General features: G+C 34.1%; 1 protein-coding gene and 1 non-coding gene across 10 annotated transcripts in view; both read right to left on the bottom strand.

Annotated features, from left to right (window-relative positions):
- LOC110642247 (DNA repair protein XRCC3 homolog) overlaps nt 1–14,864 on the bottom strand; it is a 35,132-nt gene extending 20,268 nt beyond the window's left edge. For 7 of the 9 annotated variants that reach the window (XR_009142515.1, XR_009142516.1, XR_009142517.1 and 4 more), the window contains exon 1: nt 13,849–14,864. Coding sequence is in view for 6 of the 9 variants with exons in the window: in XM_058131978.1 (XP_057987961.1) it covers nt 13,884–14,789 (906 nt within the window). In the remaining 3 variants the exon portion in view is untranslated. Of the gene's footprint in view, nt 1–6,935; nt 12,889–13,848 lie in introns of those variants that run through there. The other 2 variants (XM_021794590.2, XM_021794521.2) reach the window with 2 other exon arrangements.
- A 5,070-nt stretch (nt 14,865–19,934) lies between these two features.
- LOC131172318 (small nucleolar RNA R71) lies at nt 19,935–20,041 on the bottom strand. The gene has a single exon (XR_009142800.1). It is a non-coding gene; the product is annotated as a small nucleolar RNA R71 (small nucleolar RNA).
- Nucleotides 20,042–24,291: the final 4,250 nt, after the last annotated feature.

Genomic DNA, 24,291 nt, shown 5'->3' with positions numbered 1-24,291 from the left:
GTCTTGGAAGTATAAAGAGGTGAAGCTACATAAGTATTTGTTTTTTTTTTTTTTTTCATACATTATTTCTTTTAGTTCCAAATTCATGGTCTAAAATGTATTCATGTTTAAAGTACATTCTTTTTTTTTTTTTCTTTTCTCAATTTTTACATGCAATTTTCAAGAGTCAAAGTCTATGTTCCAAAATCTTTTAGAATTTATTGATCATCACTTTTTTTTTTAGGATCTTTTCAAGTTTTACATGTAAATTCACAAGTTTAAAGTCCAAAAGCGTAGATATCATGTATATGCATAGTCATGCATCTACATCATATTGCATTAAACTTTAGTCATTTGCTTGCACAAAGATCGAGCATCATGTCAATAAGATGGGAAAGTCAAATGATTGAAGAGATAAAGAAATATCTATAGGATTTCGATGCAAAAAGGACATGGATAAAAGACACCAAGAATGCTCTAAGACAAAACCATGCAAGAAAGAGATTCAAGGACTCCAAGTGAAAGAAGAGCCATTTGACAACTTTAGCTGCAAAGTTTTTTGCACTAAATATTTACATGTTGACATTCCCTTGGAGGATATTTAATCAAGTGGATAGGAACTCTAGAAAAGTTTAGATCAAAGCTCATAAAGAGTTTGAATTTCTATTTTATATTTGTATGTACTTTTCTTTAGTTCTTATTTACAAAGTTGAATCAGTATGACAAAGCTCCTTAATTGATGTGCAATCAAATGAGTAAAGATCCATAACATAAGCATAACATGTACATAGCATACTAACATTTTGTTTTGCAGTTACTTAGGCATCCTAAGAATAATCCTATCTTTATAAGCTGAAAAGTGATGGATATTAGTAATATGCCCTAGAGCATAATTTGTAATTTGTATATTGTAAATATTAATAATTCCTATTTAATGGCATATATCTTTTCTTTTAATTTAAATTGTTTAATTTTAATTGAAAATATCCTTTAACAGCTTATTAGATGTTTCATTCTTAAAATATTAAGAATATGAGTGACGGAACAATCTAGTACAAGAGTTATAAATTTTGGTTCACGGTCAAGGATACCTCATTACGTATGATTTATCCGTATAGACTGTCACTTCTGTTTGTTTCCATAAATTAGTATGAGATATTAATAAGATGGAATAGTAAGTCTCATGCTACATAACAAACATGATGGACACTTACAAGATAAGTAGGTTGACCATTGGTATTTATAAGATAAGTAGGCTGAACTAGTAACATTAAGATAATATGTACATGGAGTTTACTCTTGTCAATACATTATCATCTAGATCATAATAGTACGTATAATCTCTTGACCTGAGATAACACGGTTATCTTGTATATAGGTAGTTTAAGTTTGATACAGCTTACATACTTGTACTGGGTATGAGCATAAGGGCGTGTGTTGTCTCCAACTAATTATATATGGAGATAGGTTTTAAGTCAAGATGGAATCTATTGCCCTAAGTAAATAGGAATAAAATTCTATGTCTATCTTAATTGTTCTTGATAAATAAAGTTCCTGGCCAGGACAGATAGGCTTATGCAGAAAAGAATTTCTTATTGAAGAGCCTTGTTAATCAAGAATTGAAATTAAGATGAAGACATATGATTCTAAGCAATTAGGGTTTGACATAAACCATAACCCTAGCTAGAATTGGGATTATGCAACGGAGAGATTTTAGTGCATAGTATATATGATCAAGATTCATGAGTTAAGTATAAATTAATTCATCACTAGTTGGGTAGTCATTGTACACTATGCTAAGTGTCAATCATGTTTTATGAGAACTAAGAGTGGTAAGGGAATTTCACTTTAAGTATGGAATAGTTCCAATAATATTAAATAGTTAATATCATTCTCATTACTAATTAGTAATAAACCTAGAAAGTCATACACAATAAGAATAATATGATCAAAGCATAATTAATTTGATTAATTAATTAAAGTAATTTTTTAGCTTGCAATTAGATTATAAAATCTCTAGCATGACTTGAAACTAAATGCATCAATGGAAGTATTCAAGTTAATGTTTAAAATGTTTAAACATAAACTTGATTAATTAATTATAAGGCAAGAGCTTTTAATTTTGTTAAAATGACTTAGGAAGTCATGAGAGAGAAAAATTAGTGGTTAATTAGTATTTTCCATAATACTAATTAATTAGCGTTTTAATTCTCTAATTTAACTTGACAAGTAATCAAATCAAAATTAGAAAATGCATCTAATTATGAATAATTGTAAAGGAGGTAATCATTAGTGGTCAACCACTAATTGACCTTAGAAGGAATTAAATATATCTAATAGTCAGAGAATGAAAGATTAAGTTTTGTTAATCTCTTCTTCTTCTCCACTTTTTCTCTCAAGCCAATTATCTCATCTCTTCTTTCTTGTGATTAATTCAAGAGAAATTTAAATTTGTCACTCTTAAATTAAAGGTAGAGAAATTGTTTCTCTATACTTCCATAAGTTAAAAAACCTAGAAAACCTTAAACTTCATCTTTGTGCAAACTTGGTCAAGACAAGAAGAGGAAGCACAATAGGAGTTTTGGTTGGAAATTGGTGCTATGTCATCTTGTTTGTGTGGACGGACTAGAGGATCAACTTTTTACGATCTAAGCTTCCCGGATTAAGTATTGAATGTGATTCTACATCCATATGGGTAAAGTCCTTAATTTTATTTTAATAATTTTAAATTTTTAAGTTTCCCAATGGCAAATAGGCTTTTTAAAAATTGAGTTATAAATGTTGTAACCTAAAATATGTGTTTTTACAATAGCATAAAGAAACTTGCATGTTGCATGAAATTTTAGGGTTTTAAATTTTTAAAATTGCTAAATTTGCACCCATGGTATTTTTTTTTTCTTTCAATTGGTATCAAAGCCACCATATTTTGCTATTAGGAAATTTATTTCATGTTATATGTTGGTTGGGAATCAACTCATTTTGGAATGTTAAAATTAAAAAATTTTTGAGCTCCAAACCTGTTACATGGCCTGGGACGTGTTCTAAAACACGAGCCGTGTAACATTTTGCTGAATTTTGAAATTCTGGAGAAAACACGCGGTAGGCATGTTCCACAATATGGGGCGTGTTATAAAACAGGGGCCATGTTGTAGAACACGGCCTAAGCCGTGTCGCATAATATGGGGCGTGTTATGCAATGTTCTGCTCAAAAGTGCTATTTTTTAAATTTTTTTAATTTTTCTTAATTTTTCTTTATGGTTAAAGTGTTTAATCATAATCCGAACCAAAATAACATGTTTTTAAATGAGATTCAAAAAGGAAAATAATTATTTTTTTAATATTAGATATTTAAAATTTATGTTTATTCAAGAGTTGAATATGAAAATGCATAAAGGATGATCATGGACTTAGATTGACCTATGTGATTGGTTTATTTATTTTTATTTTATGAGAATGTAATAATTATTTTTATTATTTACAAAGAGAACGTATTATAAAATTGTTATAATTAGTCCTAGGTTATAAATTCATTTATTTGGGCTTACACGCTCACTTTTTTTGTATTTTCACCTTGGTATGTCAAGGGTACTTAATGTAATTGGCTTCAATGAAAATTACAAGAAGAAAAGAGTTCACATCATTGATGGAGATCAGTGAGAGCACAAGACTTCAAGAGTTGAAGATCGACAAGCTTCATTTCTAATAGATGAATGTCAATCTAGGATACCCTAAAATCTAATCCTTGTAGCTAGGATTAGATTCCCATAGAATAGTCCATGATCATGCTTTTTACATTACTGTTGATAAATGTATGTATGAGATATGTATGTTCATGAATGTATATGAGATAGATATGAAAAACGGATAATGTACAAAGTAAGACCAAATAATAACTAAGTTGGTCAAGAAATCTTCTAATCAAATGATTAAATTAGTACTGGTGTAATTTTAAAAATTACATCATAACTCTCCACTAAGGCGATTATTTAAGAAATTTTAAACATTTACATTGTTGACTATGTTAACATAAGAATGATGCATTTGATTTAAGAGATCTTCTTAAAGCAATTATTAAAACATGAGATATTGTGAATATGTAAATACTTTAATGATCAAGAATGGATGTACCTGAGATCATTAAAACAAGTTTGCATGCTTACTGACTTAGGGGACTTAACTTAACTGATGCAAGATAAACCAAGAATGGATGTACCTGAGATTTTTAGCATTAGGAGCTAAATAATTGATTGAACCTCACATGAAATGTGAAGAGTAAAATGTTACTTATAAATTGTCACAAATCCAAGAATAGATGTACTTGAGGATGATTAACGATTTATAAGAATTCAATCACCCAATAGAAATCTATTCCAACTAGGATTTTCGTTTTCTACTTTGCAAGTGTAGGATTCGTTAAATTAGTGGAAGAACCAATTTGATTAAAAGACCATGATCATCTTGGTTAATTACTTGATAACAATAGATAAACTGGGCCTAACTTCTCAAATTAGTTGAGAAATCTCAAGATTGCCTTGAATTTAGAACGTATTGGATACGTTCTGGACTCAAAAATTTCTGATCCCTTACTGAAAGGGGCTTCAAAAGAGGAACATAATACTTTGACCACGTTGAAGGAGGATGAAAATGTAGCAAAGTGTTACATGCTTAATGACTAATGAGTTACAAAAGCCATATGAAAAGATACATACATCATCTGAAATCCTAAATCACTTACAAGAGTTGTATGGTGAACATAGCAAAAATGCTAGATATGAGATATCTAAGCAGATATTTAGGATGAAGATGACAAAAGAGATGTGAGATGTATACAAGATGATCAGGCTTATTGAGCAACTTAAGGCACTGAAGTTTTCAATGGACTTCACACTTCAAACAAATTTGGTTTTACAATCCCTTTCTGAGTCATTTGGATCATTTATTACAAACTTCCATATGACTAAGATTGAATGCACATTTGCTAGGTTACTAAATTTGCTGGTAATTGTACAAAATAATATGTTTGGCAATAAGGGAAAGGAAGCTGCTTTAGTTACTTCTTCTTCTTCTGGAAAGTCCAAGAAGAAGAAAAGCAACAAAAAGAAGAAAGCTTCCACCCCAAGTCCTTCTGGAAGAATAGCCAAAAACCAATCAAAGAAGAAGAAAAAGATGGAAACTGTTGTAAAGAAGGGAAAATGCTTCCATTGTCAGAAGGAAGGGCATTGGAAAAGAAATTGCCTAAAGTATTTGGCGTCTCTGAAGAGCAAGAAGGACAAGTCTTCTGAAGGTATGTCCATATCTTGTTATTTGGATGCTGATAATACTTATAATTTATCTCCAGCTAGGGTTTTAGATACTGGTGCAAGTTCTCACATATGTTTTGATATGCAAGAACTAGAAAAGCATTAAAAGCGTAGAGGCATAAGATGTTAGACTTCAATTGGCAATAGAGCAAATGTTGCAGCATTAGTCATAAGGCCTAAATCCATGAAACCAAATCAAGTTCAAGACAACTTTGATACTTAAGATTAGGTCATATTGCAGAAGATAAAATTACAAAGTGGGAGATTTTTAGTAGTATGCCCCAGAGCACAACTTATAATTTGTATCTTGTAAATATTAATTCCTATTTAATGGCATATATCTTTTCTTTTAATTTAAATTGTTTAAATTTAATTGAAAATATCGTTTAATAGCTTGTTAAATGTTTCATTCTTAAGATATTAAGAATATGAGTGACGAAACAATCCAGTACAAGTGTTACAAATTTTGGTTCACAATCAAGGATACCTCATTGGGTATGACTTATCCGTATATACTATCACCTCTGTTTGTTTTCATATATTAGTATGAGATATTAATAAGATGGAATGGTAAGTCTCATACCATATAACAAACATAGTGAGCACTTATAAGTAGACTGAACCAACGACATTAAAATGATATGTACATGGAATTTACTCTTGTCAATATATTATCATCTAGATCATAATAGTACATATAATATCTTGACTTAAGATAACACGATTATCTTGTATATAGGTGGTTTGAGTTTGATACCGCTTACATACTTGTACTAGGTATGAGTATACAGGCGTGTATTGGCTCCGACTAGTTATATATGAAGATAGGTGTTAAGTCAAAATGAAATCCGTTGCCCTAAGTAAATAGAGATAAAATCATATGTCTATCTCAATCGTTCTTGATAAATAAAGTTCTTGGCCAAGACAAATACACTTATTCAAAAAAGAGTTTCTGATTGAAGAGTCTTGTTAATCAAGAATTGGAATTAAGATAAGAATATATGATTCTAAGCAATTAGGGTTTGACATAAACATGACCCTAGCTAGAATTGAGATTATGTAATGGAGAGATTTTGGTGCATGATATGTATGATCAAGGTTCATGAGTTAAGTATAAATTAATTTATCACTAGTTGGGTAGTCATGGTATACTATACTAATTGTTAACCATGATTTATGAAAACTATGAGTGTTAAGGGAATTTCACTCTTAAGTGTAGAATAGTTCCAACAATATTAAATAGTTAATATTATTCTCATTGTTAATTAGTAATGAACCTAGAAAGTCACACACAATAAGAATAATATGATCAAAGCATAATTAATTTGATTAATTAATTAAATTAATGTTTTTAGTTTACAATTAGATTACAAAATCTCTAGCATGACTTGAAACTAAATGCATTAATGGAAGTATTTAAGTTAATGTTTAAAGTGTTTAAATATAAACTTGATTAATTAATTATAAGGTAAGAAATTTTAATTTGGTTAAAATGACTTGGGAAGTCATGAGAGAGAAAAATATTAGTGGTTAATTAGTATTTTCTATAATACTAATTAATTAGTGTTTTAATTCCCTAATTTAAGTTAACTTGACAAGTGGCCAAATCAAAATTAGAAAACACATCTTATTGGAGAATTAGACGTGGACACTTATAAATGAGGTAATCATTAGTTATCAACCACTAATTGACCTTAAAAGGAATTAAATATCTCTAATAGTTAGAGAATGGAAGATTAAGTTTTGTTAATCTTTTCTTCTTCTTCACTTTTTCTCTCAAGCCAATTCTCTCATCTCTTCTTTCTTATGATTAATTTAAGAGAAATTTGAAGTTATCACTCTTGAATTAAAGGCAGAAAAATTTTCTCTATACTTCCATAAGTTTAAAAATCAAGAAAACCCTAAACTTCATCTTTGTGCAAGCTTGGTCAAGACAAGAAAAGGAAGCACAAAAGGAGTTTTAGTTGAAAATTGGTGCTTTGGTCATCTTGTTTGTGTGGATAGACTCGATAATCGACTTTTGGCGATCTAATCTTCCCGGACTTGGTGTTGAATGTGATTCTGCGCCTATATGGGTAAAGTCCTTAATTTTATCTTAATAATTTTAAAGTTTAAGTTTCCCAATGACAAATAGACTTTTTAGCAGTTGAGTTAAAAGTGTTGTAACCTAAAATATGTGTTTTTGCAATAGCACAAAAAACTTGCATGTTGCATAAAACATTATGTTTTAAAATTTTAAAATTGCTAATTTTGCACCCTTGATTTTTTTTTTTTTTTCTTTCAATGGCTAGTGAAGAATAACGACAAGCAGTGAAAGAAGTTATGAATCAGAAGATGAAAGAGATGATAGAGAAAATTCTCAAGACACTTGGGATGCAACAAGCAGAAGAAGACAGGAACCAAAAGGCCATTGGATATAGAGGGCAAATGCAATGAACATGCCTATGATGAAAAAAATTCCTCTACGAAAAAGGCAACAAATGAGAAAGATGAGATGAATGAAGCACTTGGAAAATGACTTCTTTTTTCAAAGCATAGTCACTCCAGAAAAAAGCCTTTACATATGTAGATTAGGCTGGATCTCTTGATGATAGGTCTACATCAAGTTATTGCACCTTTGTTAGTGGTAACCTAGTTACTTGGAGAAGCAAGAAACAAAATATGACAACTAGATCAAGTGCAGCACAAAGCATCTGTGAGCTATTGTGGTTGCAGAAATTGATGGAAGAGCTGACATTGTCAGAGACCAATAGTTTATTTTTATTTTATAATAACAAAGCTGCAATTAATATTGTCTATAATCCAGTTCAATGTAATAGAATCAAGCACATAGAGATTGGTCCACTTCATAAGGGAGAAGATTGTAGATGGTTCATTGACTGTGATTTATGCAACTTCAAAGGAGGAGTTGGCTGATATATTTACAAAAGGTCTAAGCATCAAAGTATTCCACACTTTAGTTTGCAAGTTAGGCATATGTAATATCCATGAACCAACTTGAGGGGGAGTGTTGGAATTCCTTGATTCTAGGAATACAAATGATTAAGTATTAATTGTAATTTCCTATTGTAATTAGCTTCTTATTTTTTAATTTCCTATTTAAGTATGATTCTTTGTATATAAATAGGAGCCTTGTATATCATTTTTCATCATTAAGAAATATACAAAAAATTCCCTCAAATATTAGTTTCTTTCATCAGTATGAATCCATTCTTGCCTAAGATTGAATTAATTGCTTTCGATGGGAAAGAACCTAAGGTTTGGCTTAGAAAATGTGTGAAATACTTTGAAGTGTACAAGGTTCCCATAGATCAAAGAATTGGGATTGCAAGTTTATTTTTTATTGATAAGGCCGATGCTAGGTTCCACAATTGGAACAATGGGGAAATCATACTTGAGAGGAGTTTGAGAAAGGACTTTGTGGGAGATTTAGGGATCTTGGATTGGAAGATATTGTAGAGAAATTTATGAAATTGAGACAAGAAAATTGTTTATAGGAATGTTTGGATAACTTTGAGGATTTGAGGATTAGAATGGAGAGGGTGATGCCTGATTAGGGAGAAGCATACTTTCTTTCTGGATTTATGGGAGGCCTTAAGGATGAAATAAGGTTGATGGTGAGGATGTTGAAGCCTGCAACTTTGACAGAGGCAGTAGATGTGACTAAATTGCAAGAGCAGCTGTTAGATATCAAGAAGCCTAAAACATTTACCAAAACTTATACCTCAAACTTTGTTAGAAGGACTACCAATTACAATTCCAATTTTCCTTTTCCAATCCCAAAAATTCTCAGGATTGAAGAAGATCTTAGGATTGAAGAGGAAATTGAGAACGTGAACCCTTTTCATAAAGTTGGACCCGAAAATCAAGCGATATGAAGTGCATTAGAGCATCGGTTACTGCACGCTCTTAAATTGAATGGTGGAGTGAAGGATTGAAGCAGCTGATTTTCATGGACAGTTACATGCGAAGGATTATTTGGACTAGGAAGCTAGTTTAGAGAATTACTTTGAATGGAAACCATAGCTAAAAATCAAAAGGTGCTATTTGTAAAGCTTAAATTCAAGGGAACTGCACTTCACTAGTGGAAGATAGTTGAAAAGCAACGTGCACGACAAGGTAACACTAAAATCGACAATTGGGAGCAGATGAAAACTAATTTGCAGAAGTAATTTTTGCCTACCGATTATATGATGGAATTGTATGAGAAGTTCTGTTGTTTGAAGCAAAACAATATGTCCGTTCAAGAGTACACTGCAAAATTAAATAACCTATCAATTTGAGTTGGTTTGTCTGAAAAGTAATGAACCACTTGCTTTTGCTACCTTGTTGGTTTGATTCACTCTATTAAAGATGAGATGGGAGTAGTTCATTTACACAATATTGAGGATGCTCATGCTTTAGCAACTGAAAAGTGAGTTTTATGTTATGGTGCTAGAAAACCCATATACAAAACAAATTGGCAAAACAATTTGGGGGCTGGACATGGGTATCAAACAAGCCAATGGAACTGGAAGGAGGCTGCTATACGTAATAATAATAAAACCAACAAAGGTGCAACCAATGTTGAGAGGAGCGATAAAGGGAAAAATATAGTACCTTATGGTGGACAAACTAATTCTAGTTCATCTACAACTAAAGGAGGTAGTGATAGTCAGGTTCGATGTTTTACTTGTGGAGAGAAGGGACATACTTTATTCACTTGTCCACAAAGGAGGGTAAATTTAGTTGAGTTTGAGGAAAAGTTAGATCCAATTTTTTACGAATATGATGAGGAGATAGAGGAAATTGATGTTCATCCAGCCCAAGGTTAAAACTTGGTGGTACAAATGGTGATGACGATGACAATCAAAGATGAAGAGGAAGATTATAAGAGGCATAGTATTTTCCATGCATGTGTTGTTTTTGGAGGTAAGGTCTGTGATCTTGTCATTGATGGAAGAAGCATGGAAAATATCATGTATAAGGAGCCTGTGGACAAATTGAAGCTTCCTACAATAAAACATCCTCACCCATACAAGGTTGGCTGGTTAAACAAGGGGCATGAGATACCAGTAACTTCTCAATGTTTGGTGAAATTCACTATGGGAGGTAACATGAAAGATGAAGCTTTATGTGATGTTGTACCAATGGATGTTGGGCACATTCTTGTTGGGAGACCTTGGTTGTTTGATCATCATATGATTCATAAGACAAAGCCTAATACTTACTCCTACAAAGACAACAAAAGGGACACTTTGTATACTCTTAAGAAGAAGGCAAAGCAATTGGCAACTAAGAGTTCTACAACCAGCACCATGAATGGGTATTTGAGTGCTAAAAAGTTTGAAGTTGAAAGTAGTGAGATAGGGGTCATGTATGCTTTAGTAAACAAAGTAGCAAAAAGTTACCAGGTTCCAAATCACCTCAATTTCCCATTAAAGTCCAACAATTGTATAAGGAATATGAAGAGTTAGTGAGGATATGCCAAAAAGCTTACCACTTTAAGAAGCATTCAACATGCTATTGATTTGGTATTGGAAGCAACTTTACCAAATCTGCCTACAGGTAGAATGCCTCCTATGCAACGAGCTGAAATAGAAAGGCAAGTCAAGGAGTTATTGGAGAAGGGTTTGGTGCATGAAAGTAAGAGTTCTTGTGCTTGTCCAACTTTATTAGCTCCAAAGAAAGATGGTTCATGGAGAATGGGTGTGGACAGCTGAACCATAAACAAGATTACAATCATTTATCCCTTTCTTATTCCTCGATTGGAAGAAGTGCTTGATCAATTAGCGGGTTTCAAAATGTTTTCCAAGATTGATTTGAAGAGTGGATATCACAAAATTAGAATGAGGTGCAGAGATGAATGGAAGACAACTTTTAAGACACCGAATGGGTTATTGGAAAGGTTAGTGACGCCATTTGCACTTTCCAATGCGCCAAGTACATTCATGAGGGTCATGACAGATGTACTCAAGCATTTCTTGAATTATTTTGTTGTAGTGTATTTTGATGACATTTTGATCTATAGATGCACCAAGGAAAAGCATTTAGAACATTAGAGACAAGTGATAGAATTACTTCAAAGGGAACAGCTATATCTAAACTTGCAATTTCCTGCAATCAAAAGTGGTGTTTCTTGGGTTCATTGTGTCGGCAAAAGGTTTAAAACTAGATCCAGAAAAAGTTCGTGCAATCACTAAGTGGCCAGCACCTCAATCCACCAAGGAAGCTTGGATCTTTCATGGTTTGGCATCTTTTTATAGGAGATTTATTTTAAATTTCAGTTCTATTATGAGTCCTATAACAGAATCTATGAAAAGGGGTGGATTTGAGTGGTCAAAATCTGCATAAAAAGCTTTTGAACAAGTGAAAGTTTTGATGACTGAAGTACCAGTTCTTGCACTACCAGATTTTGAGATTATTTGTCGTAAAGTGTGATGCTTCACATGTAGGAATTGGAGCAGCTCCAAGCCAAGATGGAAAGCCTCTAAAGTTTTTCAGTGAGAAGTTGTCTGATTCCAAGTGACGTTATTCGACTTATGACTTAGAGTTCTACCCCTTTGTAAGAGCCATTCATCATTGGCAACACTACTTAGCTTACCATGAGTTTGTGGTTTATTTTGACGATCAAGCTTTGAGATATAGAAAAGCTTAATGATAAACATGCTAAGTGGAGTTCTTTCCTTGATGAATTTAACTGCTCATTGAAACATAAGTCTGGACAATCGAATATTATAATTGATGCCTTAAGTAGGCAATCTTTACTTTTGTCAGTTATGAGCACTCAAGTCATAGTTTTGAGGAATTAATGAATCAATATGGTTCTGATCCTTATTTCAGCAACATAATTGCTAATTTGCAACATTCCTCACAAGCTGAAAATTCGCCCTATAGATTGCAATTTGCATGAAGATTATTTGTTAGTGGAAATCAGTTATGCATTCCAGAAGGTATTTAAGGGAGCAAATTATTAGAGAACTTGATGGAAATGGTTTGGGAGGATATTTCGGCAGGGACAAAACTTTCACAATGGTCGCTGGCCGTTACTATTGGCCGAAGTTGCAAAGGGATGTGGAGAAATTGGTGAAGAGATGTCTAGCTTGTTTATTTGGCAAAGAAGTTTCTCAAAACAAAGGCTTTTATACTCCTTTACCTGAACCAAAAGCATCATGTATTCATTTGAGTATAGATTTTGTCTTGGGACTTCCAAAGACAGCGAAGGGATTTGATTCTATCTTTGTTGTGGTAGATCGTTTCTCAAACATGGCACACTTTATCTAGGGCACTTTTGGAGGACTTCATGGAGAAAATTTGGAACAGAATTGAAATATTCTAGTACCTGCCATCAACAAACTAATGGCCAAACAGAAGTTGTTAATCCTAGTTTGGAGAATCTTTTAAGATATCTTGTGGGGAACAACACATGGGATTTAGTCATACCCCAAGCTGAATTTGCTTACAACAATTCTATCAAACAAAGCACAAAGAAGACATCTTTTGAAGTTGCTTATCGGTTGAAACCTCAACATGTGCTTAATTTGGTACCCTTGTCACAAGCTAGAGTAAGTGATGAAGGGGAAGCATTTCTGATCACATTCGGAAGATTCATGAAGAGGTAAAAGCTGCCCTGAAAGACAAAAATGCAGCATATTCTTTTATTGCCAATCAGCATCATCATACGCAGGAATTTGAAGGGGTGATCAAGTACACATGCATCTGAGATGAGAAGGATTTCCTAAAGGAACTTACCATAAGTTGAAATCTAGGAAGTTTGGAACTTGTAAGGTGTTGAAGAAAATCAGTTCACATGCCTAGTTAATTGAGCTTCTGCCAAAGTTGCAAATTAGTCCGATCTTTAATGTTTCATACTTTGCATCCTTTTTATGGATTTGATGGTGTTGCATCTTCCATTAAGACTCAAATTCAACACCTACCAGCTGCAAAAGCTGATGATATTGAAGAAGTCTTGGATGTCAAAGGAAGTTCGATCTAGACAAAGGAACCCATATAGAAGATTTTTGGTAAAGTGGTTTGGTAAACCAGCAAATGAAAGCAGGTGAATTTCTGAAGAAGAGCTGAAACGAGTTGATCCAACCATATATGAGGAATATGTCAAGGTTTACTCATTGAAGCTGACTTCTTCTCTAACCCGGGAAGAATGATGGAGGAGCATCCAAATTAAATTAGGATTTCAGTGTTTTTTGTTTTTTCAATTTTACTTCTTTATGCAGGATTCCTATCTAGTTTTCCTATCTTTATTTAAGATTCCTATTTATTCTACTTCATTAATTAGCAATACTTTTCCGTCTACGATTAGGATTTGTCCTAACTAGTATAAATAGTACAAAAATAGTTAATTTTGTATTCTATCATACTTTTTAATTCAGAATTTTAATTCACATGTTTTCTTTAAACCTAATTCCCCTCTATTGTTCCAACCTTCTATTGTTCCAACCACAATCACCTTATTCCAACCCTAATTGTTGAGATCTAATTGCCCTAACTCTCCCACTACATCAGAAGTCACAAAATAATGAAATAAATAAGATAAGAAATCAAAAAGAAAAAGATTGCAAAATGCTATTACCTTCAAAAGAAGTAATCTTGTACAAAAACTGGCCATTATCTGTCAATTCCAAAAACCCCTTCTCTCCTGATGACTAGTTCACACGACGAATAGGGCAAGTGCGGCGCAAAGATAATATGAAGCCGCCTAGTTGTTTGCCAATACGGAAAACTACTCTCATCCCCATCCACCAAGCCATTCTCATCCCTCGCCAAGAAAAGCCTGGAATTCACACAACTAGCCCAGGCCAACCCCAATGCCGGACAAACCCTCCTCCCAGAAGAACACAAGCTACCCAAATTTCCAATCCTCACTCCATTTACTCCCTCGCCTGAACCCACAAAATCCACCACCTGATTAGTCACCACCACTGCCAAATTATATCTCTTCGCCAGCACCTTCAATTTCCCAGATATCTTGAAGAACAGCGATGACCTCCTCCATAGATCGCTTGTTGTATTACCAAACTCAGACCTAAAAAGCGCTGCAACTGAATCAATCACAATTAGCCTAACAGGAAAATGGGTTTTAGAATTTGCAAGAAACGATTCTATCTTGGGCATCATATCGAGCAGTTGATCTGCAGAGTGTACACTTTGTACATATATATTGTCACATGGATTACAATTACCATTCTTACTACTATTAACGGCATCACTAATAAAAACTTGAGGGTATAAAGATTGGAAACAATGGGACAGTTGGTTGAGGCGGCGAAACGGAAAAGAAAATTCGGTGTGGAAGTAGAGAGCGGAAGCAGAGAGGCCGCCTAGGGAGACTGGGAGTTGAGCGCAGAGGGAGAGTTGCAGGCAGAGTTGCGTCTTGCCGGAGCCGCTTTCGGCAACAATTTCTGTGATTGAATTGCATGGGACACCGCCGCTGAGACAGCGGTCCAGGATGGGGCAACCAAGGGTGCATTTTTGGGAGGGGAATGGATGGTGGAGGAGATTTTCAGGCGTCATTAATGGAAAGTCCTGGGCTTTGAGACAGTGTTGTTAAACCCGGCGGTGAGGACGGTCGAATGGGTCGGTGGTTCGGTTACACCTATTGATATAAATAAATAAAAATAATTAAATCATAAAACTTTAATTTTTTAAAATAAAACTTTAATATTTATTAAATTAAATTTACATAAATTTTAATATTGTTTTAAATTTTGTATAAAAATATTCAAGTAATGTAATATATAAAAAAATTTCAATAAATATATAATTTTTTTAATATTTGTGAAATATCAAATATATATTAAAAATATATTGAAATAAAAAATATATAAGTACCAAACTAAATTAATTAATTTTAATTTCAAAGATTTTTTATAAAATTTTTTTGTTAAATTCTCTATATCAACACTTAAAAAGAAATTCTATTGACTAATTGAATCGACTAGGTCAATCGAGTCACATTAGCTCATCGGTTTAACTATTGGATCAACCGAATCACTTCCTTATCTTATCAATTACAAACTTAGACTGGTTTGAGGACCAATTCACCAGTACCTGATTCAACCAACCAGTTTGATTCGAATTTAATAAGTATGCTTTGAGACTTTAGATGTAGTTTGAATTTATGAACAGGAATAAGCCTAAGCACCGTCCGGCCGAAAGTGAACAAACGGTTTTTGTTTGAAAGGTTGGGATCTAGGATCAGATTCAAGGGTATCCTATGTTTTTGGTTTTAATTTCAATTTAATGTTATTTTGATTTTATTCGGCTTTGATCGGATTTCATCAAATCTAATGGTCAAATTTAATATATATATATATATATAATTTTTGATCTTGACCATAAATTAGTGATAAAAATAATTTGTTTCGATTTCAATTCGTGCCGAGATGATTACATTCAAATCCACACTTGACTAATTCTGATTCAAATTAGACTCATATGGTTTTGGTCTGAACCTGAATAGGCCATGTCTAAGGGGGAAAGCAGCTAAATTAAAGTTTTTTTGATAAATTATAATTTAGTTCTTAAGATTTGCGTACATTATCTCATATATCTATTTGTTTTTAAGATTAACACAGTTTAATTAATGCTAGGAAGTACACTAATTATTTAGTTTGTATATCTACTTTTAAGATTAAAACAATCCAATTAATATTAGGAAGTACACTAATTATTTTTAAGTAATATAGTGATGAGAAAGAAAATAATTCCACGAGAATTAAATTCTTTATTTGTAATTAAATTAATACTACCCTAATGCCATTTGAGAAATTGATAGTTGAATTAATTGAAATTATAATTGATAATAAACTAAAAAGAAAGTAGCTAAATAAATTGAAGAAACTCCTCATGATGAAAAATGTTAGGATACAAACTTTATCTTCACCTATATCTGAAAATCAATCTAATGCAAGTTTTATATCATAAGATAGTAGGACTCAAATGAACCAATTGTCCTTTAGGTTGAACATTCATCTAAACTAAAGATCCCTATTCGGTTTCTCAATAATCTAGATGCATACAGTTAATTCACCTTATTATATTATGAATTAAATGGACCACACACTATTTTTAGGGTCTCCATTCAGATTGTCTAGTCTTAAGGTGATCCATAGCAAATATATGAAAATATACATGTTATTTTAAATTGTAAACAATGTTCTTTAAGGCAAACCCAATCATAAAAAATGGAACGTGACCTGAATGTTTAAGCAATCTCCCGTGTGATATAAAGAACCAAATTATCTACACTAAATCCATCTTCCATTTTGTTGCGAAGTCTTGTTTTCATAAATTTCATAGCTAAGAGTGCTCACTCACCAGTTACTGTAGACATTGGAAGAGTTAAAACAAGACAAATCAATCTATCAGCAAGATAACATTTTTTTTTCTTTTCTATCTTAACTAATCCTTTGCACAATTCTAAAATGGAAGATAAATTTTGTAATTTCAGATGTTAAGGTAAATTAACTCCAAAATGTTTCAACTGAAATCTCAAATTAATCTTCTCCTACTCGGTAAAATCAAGAGGATAATATTTTACTACAAGACTACAAATGTTATCAATATTAAAGGATTATAACCCTCCTTTTTTCCATTATTAACCTTTTTCTAAATTTTAAATCTAACAATAGTAAATACATCCCAACTATGTTGCTCACCTATTTTTGCATTGAAAAGATTGAAGGAACGGAAGTGGTGGGGTTGAGCAATTAGGCAATTTTTAATTTTAATTAACTTAAGTTTCATGCATCACATACAATTAAATTTCATTTTTATGTTAACATTTAACATGCTTAACACATTTTTACAACTCTTGTAACACTAATTGGCCTTTAAGCCTATTTTGCCATTAAGAAAATTAAGGTTAATAACAATCATAAATACCTAAACATAGGTTTAGAGATTTCTTACTCAATGGGGCACGGAATGAAATTCCGTCCTCCAGGAATCTAGATCACCAAATGTTGGCCCTCTAGTCTGTCCACATGAACCTTATAATCTCGACTCAAACCTTAAACCTAACTACGGTCACGGTATAAGCCAAACCCTAAGTGCTTTGGATCATATATCCTCATCTAAATTCTAATTCTTGATTAGTAATACTTTCCATCAGAAAATAGTTTTCTAAATAAGTCTATCCCTAGGAACTTTCTTTATCAAGAATAATTTAGATATCATAGGATTTTATCCCTATTTACTTAGGATAACAAATCCTAACTTGGCTAAACATTTATCTTTGTATATAACTAGTTGGAGCCTAAACATTTATCTTTGTATATAACTAGTTGAAGCCAACAGACGCCCATATACCCATACCTAGTACAAATATGTAAGCGGTATGAAACTCAAACCATTTATACATCGTTGGCTAGATTTGCACAGCGAAAGGTGATACACTTGTAATATATAGATGTTTTTAAGTATATTTGTATAATATTTCATAGCATTTAGAATAATAATCTCATGCATAATCATTAATTTCATTAACTTCTATAAATTCCATTACCAAGCTCTAAATTCCATGTTTTCTGCATCATTTCAGGTATTTCGGTGAAGTTCCAGGGCATAGAAGTGTGGAAGAAAACTTAGAAAGGCCAAAGGATTGAGAAAAGCTACTGATACAAAGTACACGGGTCGTGTAAGCAAAGTCATATACCCATGTAACCTACTGCCAAAAGAAAGTCAAAGAGCTAAAGAAGAAGGAAAAGTACACGGGTTGTGTAATCAGACCCATGTAAGTCTCCACGGGGCACAAACTTGAAGAATTCTCCAAAAACAGAAGAACACGAGCTGTGTAACCAGACCTGTGTACCCAGCATGGACCTATGTAAACTCTTGTGTCAATGCAAGACACAACCATTCAGCTCCAGTAAGTTACACGGCCCTGGGCCGTGTAGTGACACACGGGCCGTGTACCATGCGGCAGACAATTTCCTAATCCGAATTCCAGCTCTTGTTTACACACTCCAAACAAACTCCTAAAGCTTTTGAGATTCTAAAAGACCTAACCTTAGACCAACTATTATAAATAGAAGCAGAAAACAACAACAGAGAGAGCTCTTCTATTCAGTTCAACCTTTTTGCAGAGCTTTTTGGAGTTTTTCAGAAGGGCTTTCATTTTTCATACTTGCATCCTCCTCAACCATCTTGAAGAGTAAAACACCAGCACAGAAGGGAAATCCTCAGCCGAAGTTCTACAAGGATCAAGACTGCAATCATTCCTCTTCAGTTCTTTTGTTTTATTTCTCTAAACGGACTCTTTATGTTCTTTTATTTTATTTTCTCTATGTTTGTTGAACTCATCATGAGTGAGTAATTCCTTTATTCTGGAGTTAGGAGAGTCGCATTTGTAATTGTTATTATGGATAAATATTGAGTTTTATTTATTGGATTTGAGTTTGGTTCTTTGATTCAATTTTTTGTGGTCTTAATGCATGCTATGCATTAGTACCCACTTAGTATTGATTGCAGATATTAATTGAAGGACTGAAAGGTGAAGATTAATATTAGAAAATCGAGATCTTGAACCTAGGAAATCTGACCTAAAGATAGGCAGATACCTTTGTGGAGTTTCAAAATTAATCATAGATCTTAAAGGGTTTTAATTAATTTAATCACCATGAAAGTAGGGTTTAGGTTAATTAAAATACACCTTGAGTGCCTTGAGAGAGGACTTAGGATATCCTAGGATTAATTTCCATCAAAGCAATTACTCTCAATCCGATAAATAGACAAGATTAAAATCTATAGTAAGCTTGCAGTGTGAAATCTTAATTATGGAATTGCTTTTATAAATAGTTTAATTCAAAATTTACTTTCAATATCTAAAATAGTTTAACTCATTCTCCATCTATATTCGGTAGCCTAAATAGTCAAAATTACCGCGTAGCTTGGTACTTGCTAATTAAATTTCTCGTGGGAACGATACTTTACTTATCACTTTATTACTTGTTAGCGATCCGTGCACTTGTGGTGGTTGAAAAATCAACAAACAAGTTTTTGGCACCGTTGTCGGGGAATTTTAATTTTAATAATATTAGGTGATAAGTAATTTAGCTGATTTAGGCAATTTCATTTATGGTTCAATTTTGTTTAAATTGTTTTATTCTCTTATTCTTTCTCAGATGATTGGTTTGGTAAATGACCAGAACAAGACCAGAGGAAGAAGTCTTTGATTTGGATCCAGAGATAGACAGAACTCTAAGAACTATCAAAAGGGAGAGGAAACATGAAGGACAAGATCAAGGGAATCCAGAAATCCCAAATATGGCCAACAATAACAACAACAAGCCGAGACTATTGAAGGACTACGGAGCTCCCTCCATACAAGGATTCCAACCTAGTGTTACAAGACCCACAGTGGATGCCAATAATTTTGAACTAAAACTAGCATGGCTCCAGATGATCCAACAGACCCAGCTTGGGGGTTCATCAATAGAAGATCCGCACTACCACCTCCAGTAATTTCTTGCCCTTTGTGACACATTCAAGATGAATGGGGTCTCTGATCAAGCCATAAGACTCAGAGCATTTCCATTTTCCCTTCGAGATAGAGCAAGGAAGTGGTTACTTTCTCAACTAGCTGAAACATTCACCACATAGGAGGACCTCTCACAAGCTTTTCTATCAAGGTACTTCCCACCTGTAAAAACTGCAAAGTTGAGAGTTGAACTCAACACTTTTAGGCAAAGGGAAGGTGAATCACTCTATGATGCATGGGAGAGATATAAGGACCTGCAGAGAGAATGCCCACACCATGGCATAGAGGATTGGCTCCTGGTTCAGAACTTCTATAATGGACTACTGCCCTCTACAAGGAGCACAGTAGATTCAGCAGTAGAAGGTGACTTGATGGAGAAAACAGTAGATCAAGCACTTGAACTTCTAGAGAGGGTCGCATATCACAACTGTGAGTGGTGGAATGAAAAGGAAAATACATGGAGAACAGCAGGAATCCTAGAATGGATGCCCTAAGCATGATAAATGGTCAATTTGACTCGCTCACAAAGAGGCTTGATAAAATGCAGGCTAATGCTATAGGGATGAACAGTCAACATGATGACAGCTGTGGAGGAGAATACATGAGTTCGGAGTACAACAGCTTCAATGAACTCCCCACAAAATAGATGAACTATATGAATAATGGAGGAAACTTCAACCAAAGACAGCCCCATAACCCATATTCAAATACATACAACCCTAGATGGAAGAATCACCCAAATTTCTCATAGTCAAATTCTTAGAATCAGCCAATAAACAAATAGCAAGGGTACAGACCACCCACACCCCATGGATTTCAGAATAAGAGATAAAAGCCTACACAGCCACCGCCACTCCTTCAGAACCAACAGCCTGAATCGAGGTCAACTATGGAATCCATGATGGAAAGCTTCCTAGCAACCCAGCAACAGCAAAATGAAATAATCAAATAGCTAGCTTCCAGAATGGACCAACTCGCCACCCATAACAAGATGCTTAAAAATCAAATTGCTCAGTTAGTAACCTCTTCAAGCAAAGCTACTGGTAAACTGCATAGTCAACCAGAGATGAACCCAAAGGAGCATTGTAAGGCAGTTACATTGAGAAGTGGAAGAATTTTAGAACAGTAAGAGGAAGTGCCAACAAAGGAAACCTCTGAAAAATCTGAAAGCCAAGCAGAGAAGAAAGAGGAAGAAGCCAAGAAGGATCAGGAGGAGGAAGCAAGGAAGAAAAAGAAGCTACCAGAGCCATATCATCCTCTTCTACCTTTTCCTCAGAGATTCCAAAAAGCCAAATTGGACAAGCAATTTGGGAAGTTTTTTAGAAGTTTTATAGAAACTTTATATGAACATCCCCTTCACTGAAGCACTCTCTCAGATATCATCCTACACCAAATTCCTTAAGGAAATCCTGTCAAAGAAAAGAAAACTGGAAGACTATGAGACTATTGCTCTAACAGAGGAATGCAACGCCATACTGCAAAATAAACTACCTCCAAAGCTGAAAAATCCAGGAAGCTTCTCCATACCTTGTCTCATTGGCGATAAGAAAATAGACAAGGCCCTCTGTGATCTTAGGGCAAATGTGAGTTTAATGCCTCTATTAATATGCCAAAAGATGGAAGTCGAAGAACTGAAACCCACAGCAATTTCATTGCAATTGGCTGACCGGTCCGTTAAATATCCTATGGGAATACTTGAGAACATTCCTATCAAGGTGGATAAATTCTTCATTCCAGTTGATTTTATTGTCCTTGAGATGGAAGTGGATGTTCAAATCCCCATCATCTTGGAAAGACCTTTCTTGGCAACCACCAGAGCAATCATAGACGTAAAAAATCGGTGACTGACTCTCAAGGTAGGGGATGAAGAAGTGGAATTCAACTTGTTTGACACAATGAAGCACAAATTTGAACCTGATGAGTTGAGAAGCAAGTTGAGGAAGAATTTTATAAGACCCATCCTAAAGATCCTCTTGAAGCATGCATTGTGCACAGCCTCACAGCAAATGATGAGAACACAGAAATAGTAGCCTGTGCAAAACATTTAGCAGCTCATCCACTCCTACCCTTGGCTCAAGCTTTCAAGGTAGAAGAGCTAAAAGAGGAACAAACCAAAAGCAATCTGGAGAAAAATTCTGAACAAGTAAAACTCAAACCTCTTCCCTTTACGCTAAGGTATGCATTCCTGGACTCAAATTCTAAATATCCTGTTATTATTAATGCCAGTCTATCTGAAATAGAAGAGGAAAAATTGCTAAGAGTGCTTGGGACACATAGCAAGAGCATAGGGTATAAAATAGAAGACCTGAAAGGGATTCATCCTTTTATTTATATGCATAGGATACCTATGGAAGAAAATAGTAAACCCACTATTGAACATCAAAGAAAACTTAATCCAAACATGAAAAAAGTAGAGAAAAAGGAAATTTTGAAACTATTAGATGCAGGTATTATATACCCGATCTCTGATAACAAATGGATTAGTCCAGTGCATATAGTGCCTAAGAAAGGTGGGACAACTGTCATTCAAAATGCAAATGATGAACTAATCCCTACTAGGGTAGTTACTAGGTAGCGCATGTGCATAGACTATAGGAAATTAAATAGTGCCCCCAGAAAGGACCATTTTGCTCTTCCTTTCATAGACTAAATGCTAGAAAGATTAGTAAAACATTCCTACTTCTGCTATCTAGATGGGTATTCGGGATTTTTTCAAATTCCTATTCACTAAGAAGATCAAGAAAAGACCACATTCACATGCCCTTATAGAATATTTGCATATAGAAGAATGCCCTTTGGTCTTTGTAATGCCCCCACTACTTTCCAAAGATGCATGATGGCTATTTTTTCTGATTATATTGAAAATATCATGGAAGTTTTTATGGATGATTTTTCTGTTTATGGCACCACTTTTGATGATTGCTTAGCTAACCTATCCAAAGTGTTGCAAAGATGTGAAGAATCAAACCTAGTCCTAAAATAGGAAAAACACCACTTCATGGTAAGAGAAGGCATAGTTCTTGGTCATCTGATATCAGAAATAGGGATTGAAGTTGACAAGGCAAAGGTTGAAATCATTGAAAAGACGCCACCACCAATATCAGTCAAAGGAGTACGAAGCTTTTTGGGACATGCAGGCTTCTATAGAAGATTTATCAAACATTTTTCCAAAATAGCTAAACCATTGAAAATTTATAAAGTCAAGATGTTTCCTTTGATTTTGATGAAAATTGCCTTGTTTCTTTCAACAGGATAAAAGAAGCCTTGATTTCAGCACCCATTATGAAACCACCTGATTGGGAGGTACCATTTGAAATCATGTGTGATGCTAGTGATTATGCTGTGGGAACAGTACTTGGACAAAGGAAAGATAAAAAGCTCCATGCCATCTATTATGCTAGCAAGGCACTCGATGACGCATAAATCAATTATGCTACCACAGAAAAGGAATTCCTAGTAGTAGTGTTTACAATTGACAAATTTAGATCCTACTTAATCAGGTTAAAAGTCATTATATTCACAGATCATGCTGCCATCCAGTACCTTCTGAACAAGAAGGAGGCAAAACCAAGGCTGATTCGATGGATTTTACTCCTGTAAGAATTTGACCTTGAAATCAAGGATAAAAAGAGATCCAAAAATGTAGTAGCTGACCATCTCTCTAGGCTGAAACTGGAATATACAGGAGACATCAAGGATTTGCCAATTAATGTTTCATTTCCTGATGAGCAATTATTAACCTTATCCCTAGTTCCTTGGTATATTGATTTTGTGAATTTTCTTGTGTTCAGGGTCTTACCACCTAACATGACTTATCAGCAAAAAAAGAAATTTCTACATGATGTGCGATACTATATATGGGAGGAACCTCTGCTGTACAAGAGATGCAATGACGGGCTGATAAAATGATGCATATCGGAAGTGGATATAGAGAGTATTCTGCAGCACTGCTATTCATCACCATATGGGGGACACTTTGGCACCATAAAAACAGCAGCTAAAATTTTGCAAGCAGGATTTTACTGGCCTAACCTGTTTAAGGATGTGAGATCCTTCGTGCTGGCTTGTGATCAATGCCAAAGAACAGGTAACATCTCCAAGAGGAATGAAATGCCACTGCACGGTATACTCGAGGTAGAAATATTTGATGTGTGAGGGATAGACTTCATGGACCCATTTCCCTCTTCTTTTGGAAATAAGTATATTTTGGTTGTGTTGATTATGCATCAAAATGGGTAGAAGCAGTAGCCAAGCCAACCAACAATGCTAGAGTGATCACAAAGTTCCTTAAGACGAACATTTTCACAAGATTTGGTACACCACGAGCGATAATCAACGATGGAGGAAGTCACTTCTGTAACCAATAATTCAAAACACTATTGAAAAAGTATAGAGTGACTCACAAGGTGGCCACACCTTATCATCCTCAAACCAGTGATCAAGTAAAAATTTCAAACAGGGAGCTGAAACGAATCCTAGAGAAAATGGTAAACTGCTCAAGGAAGGATTGGTCTGTGAAGTTAGATGATGCAT

Source organism: Hevea brasiliensis, chromosome 13 (assembly GCF_030052815.1).
Source record: "Hevea brasiliensis isolate MT/VB/25A 57/8 chromosome 13, ASM3005281v1, whole genome shotgun sequence".
NCBI lineage: Eukaryota > Viridiplantae > Streptophyta > Magnoliopsida > Malpighiales > Euphorbiaceae > Hevea > Hevea brasiliensis.
Note: the sequence above shows the minus strand (reverse complement) of the source record. Positions and strands in the feature narration are given on the sequence as shown.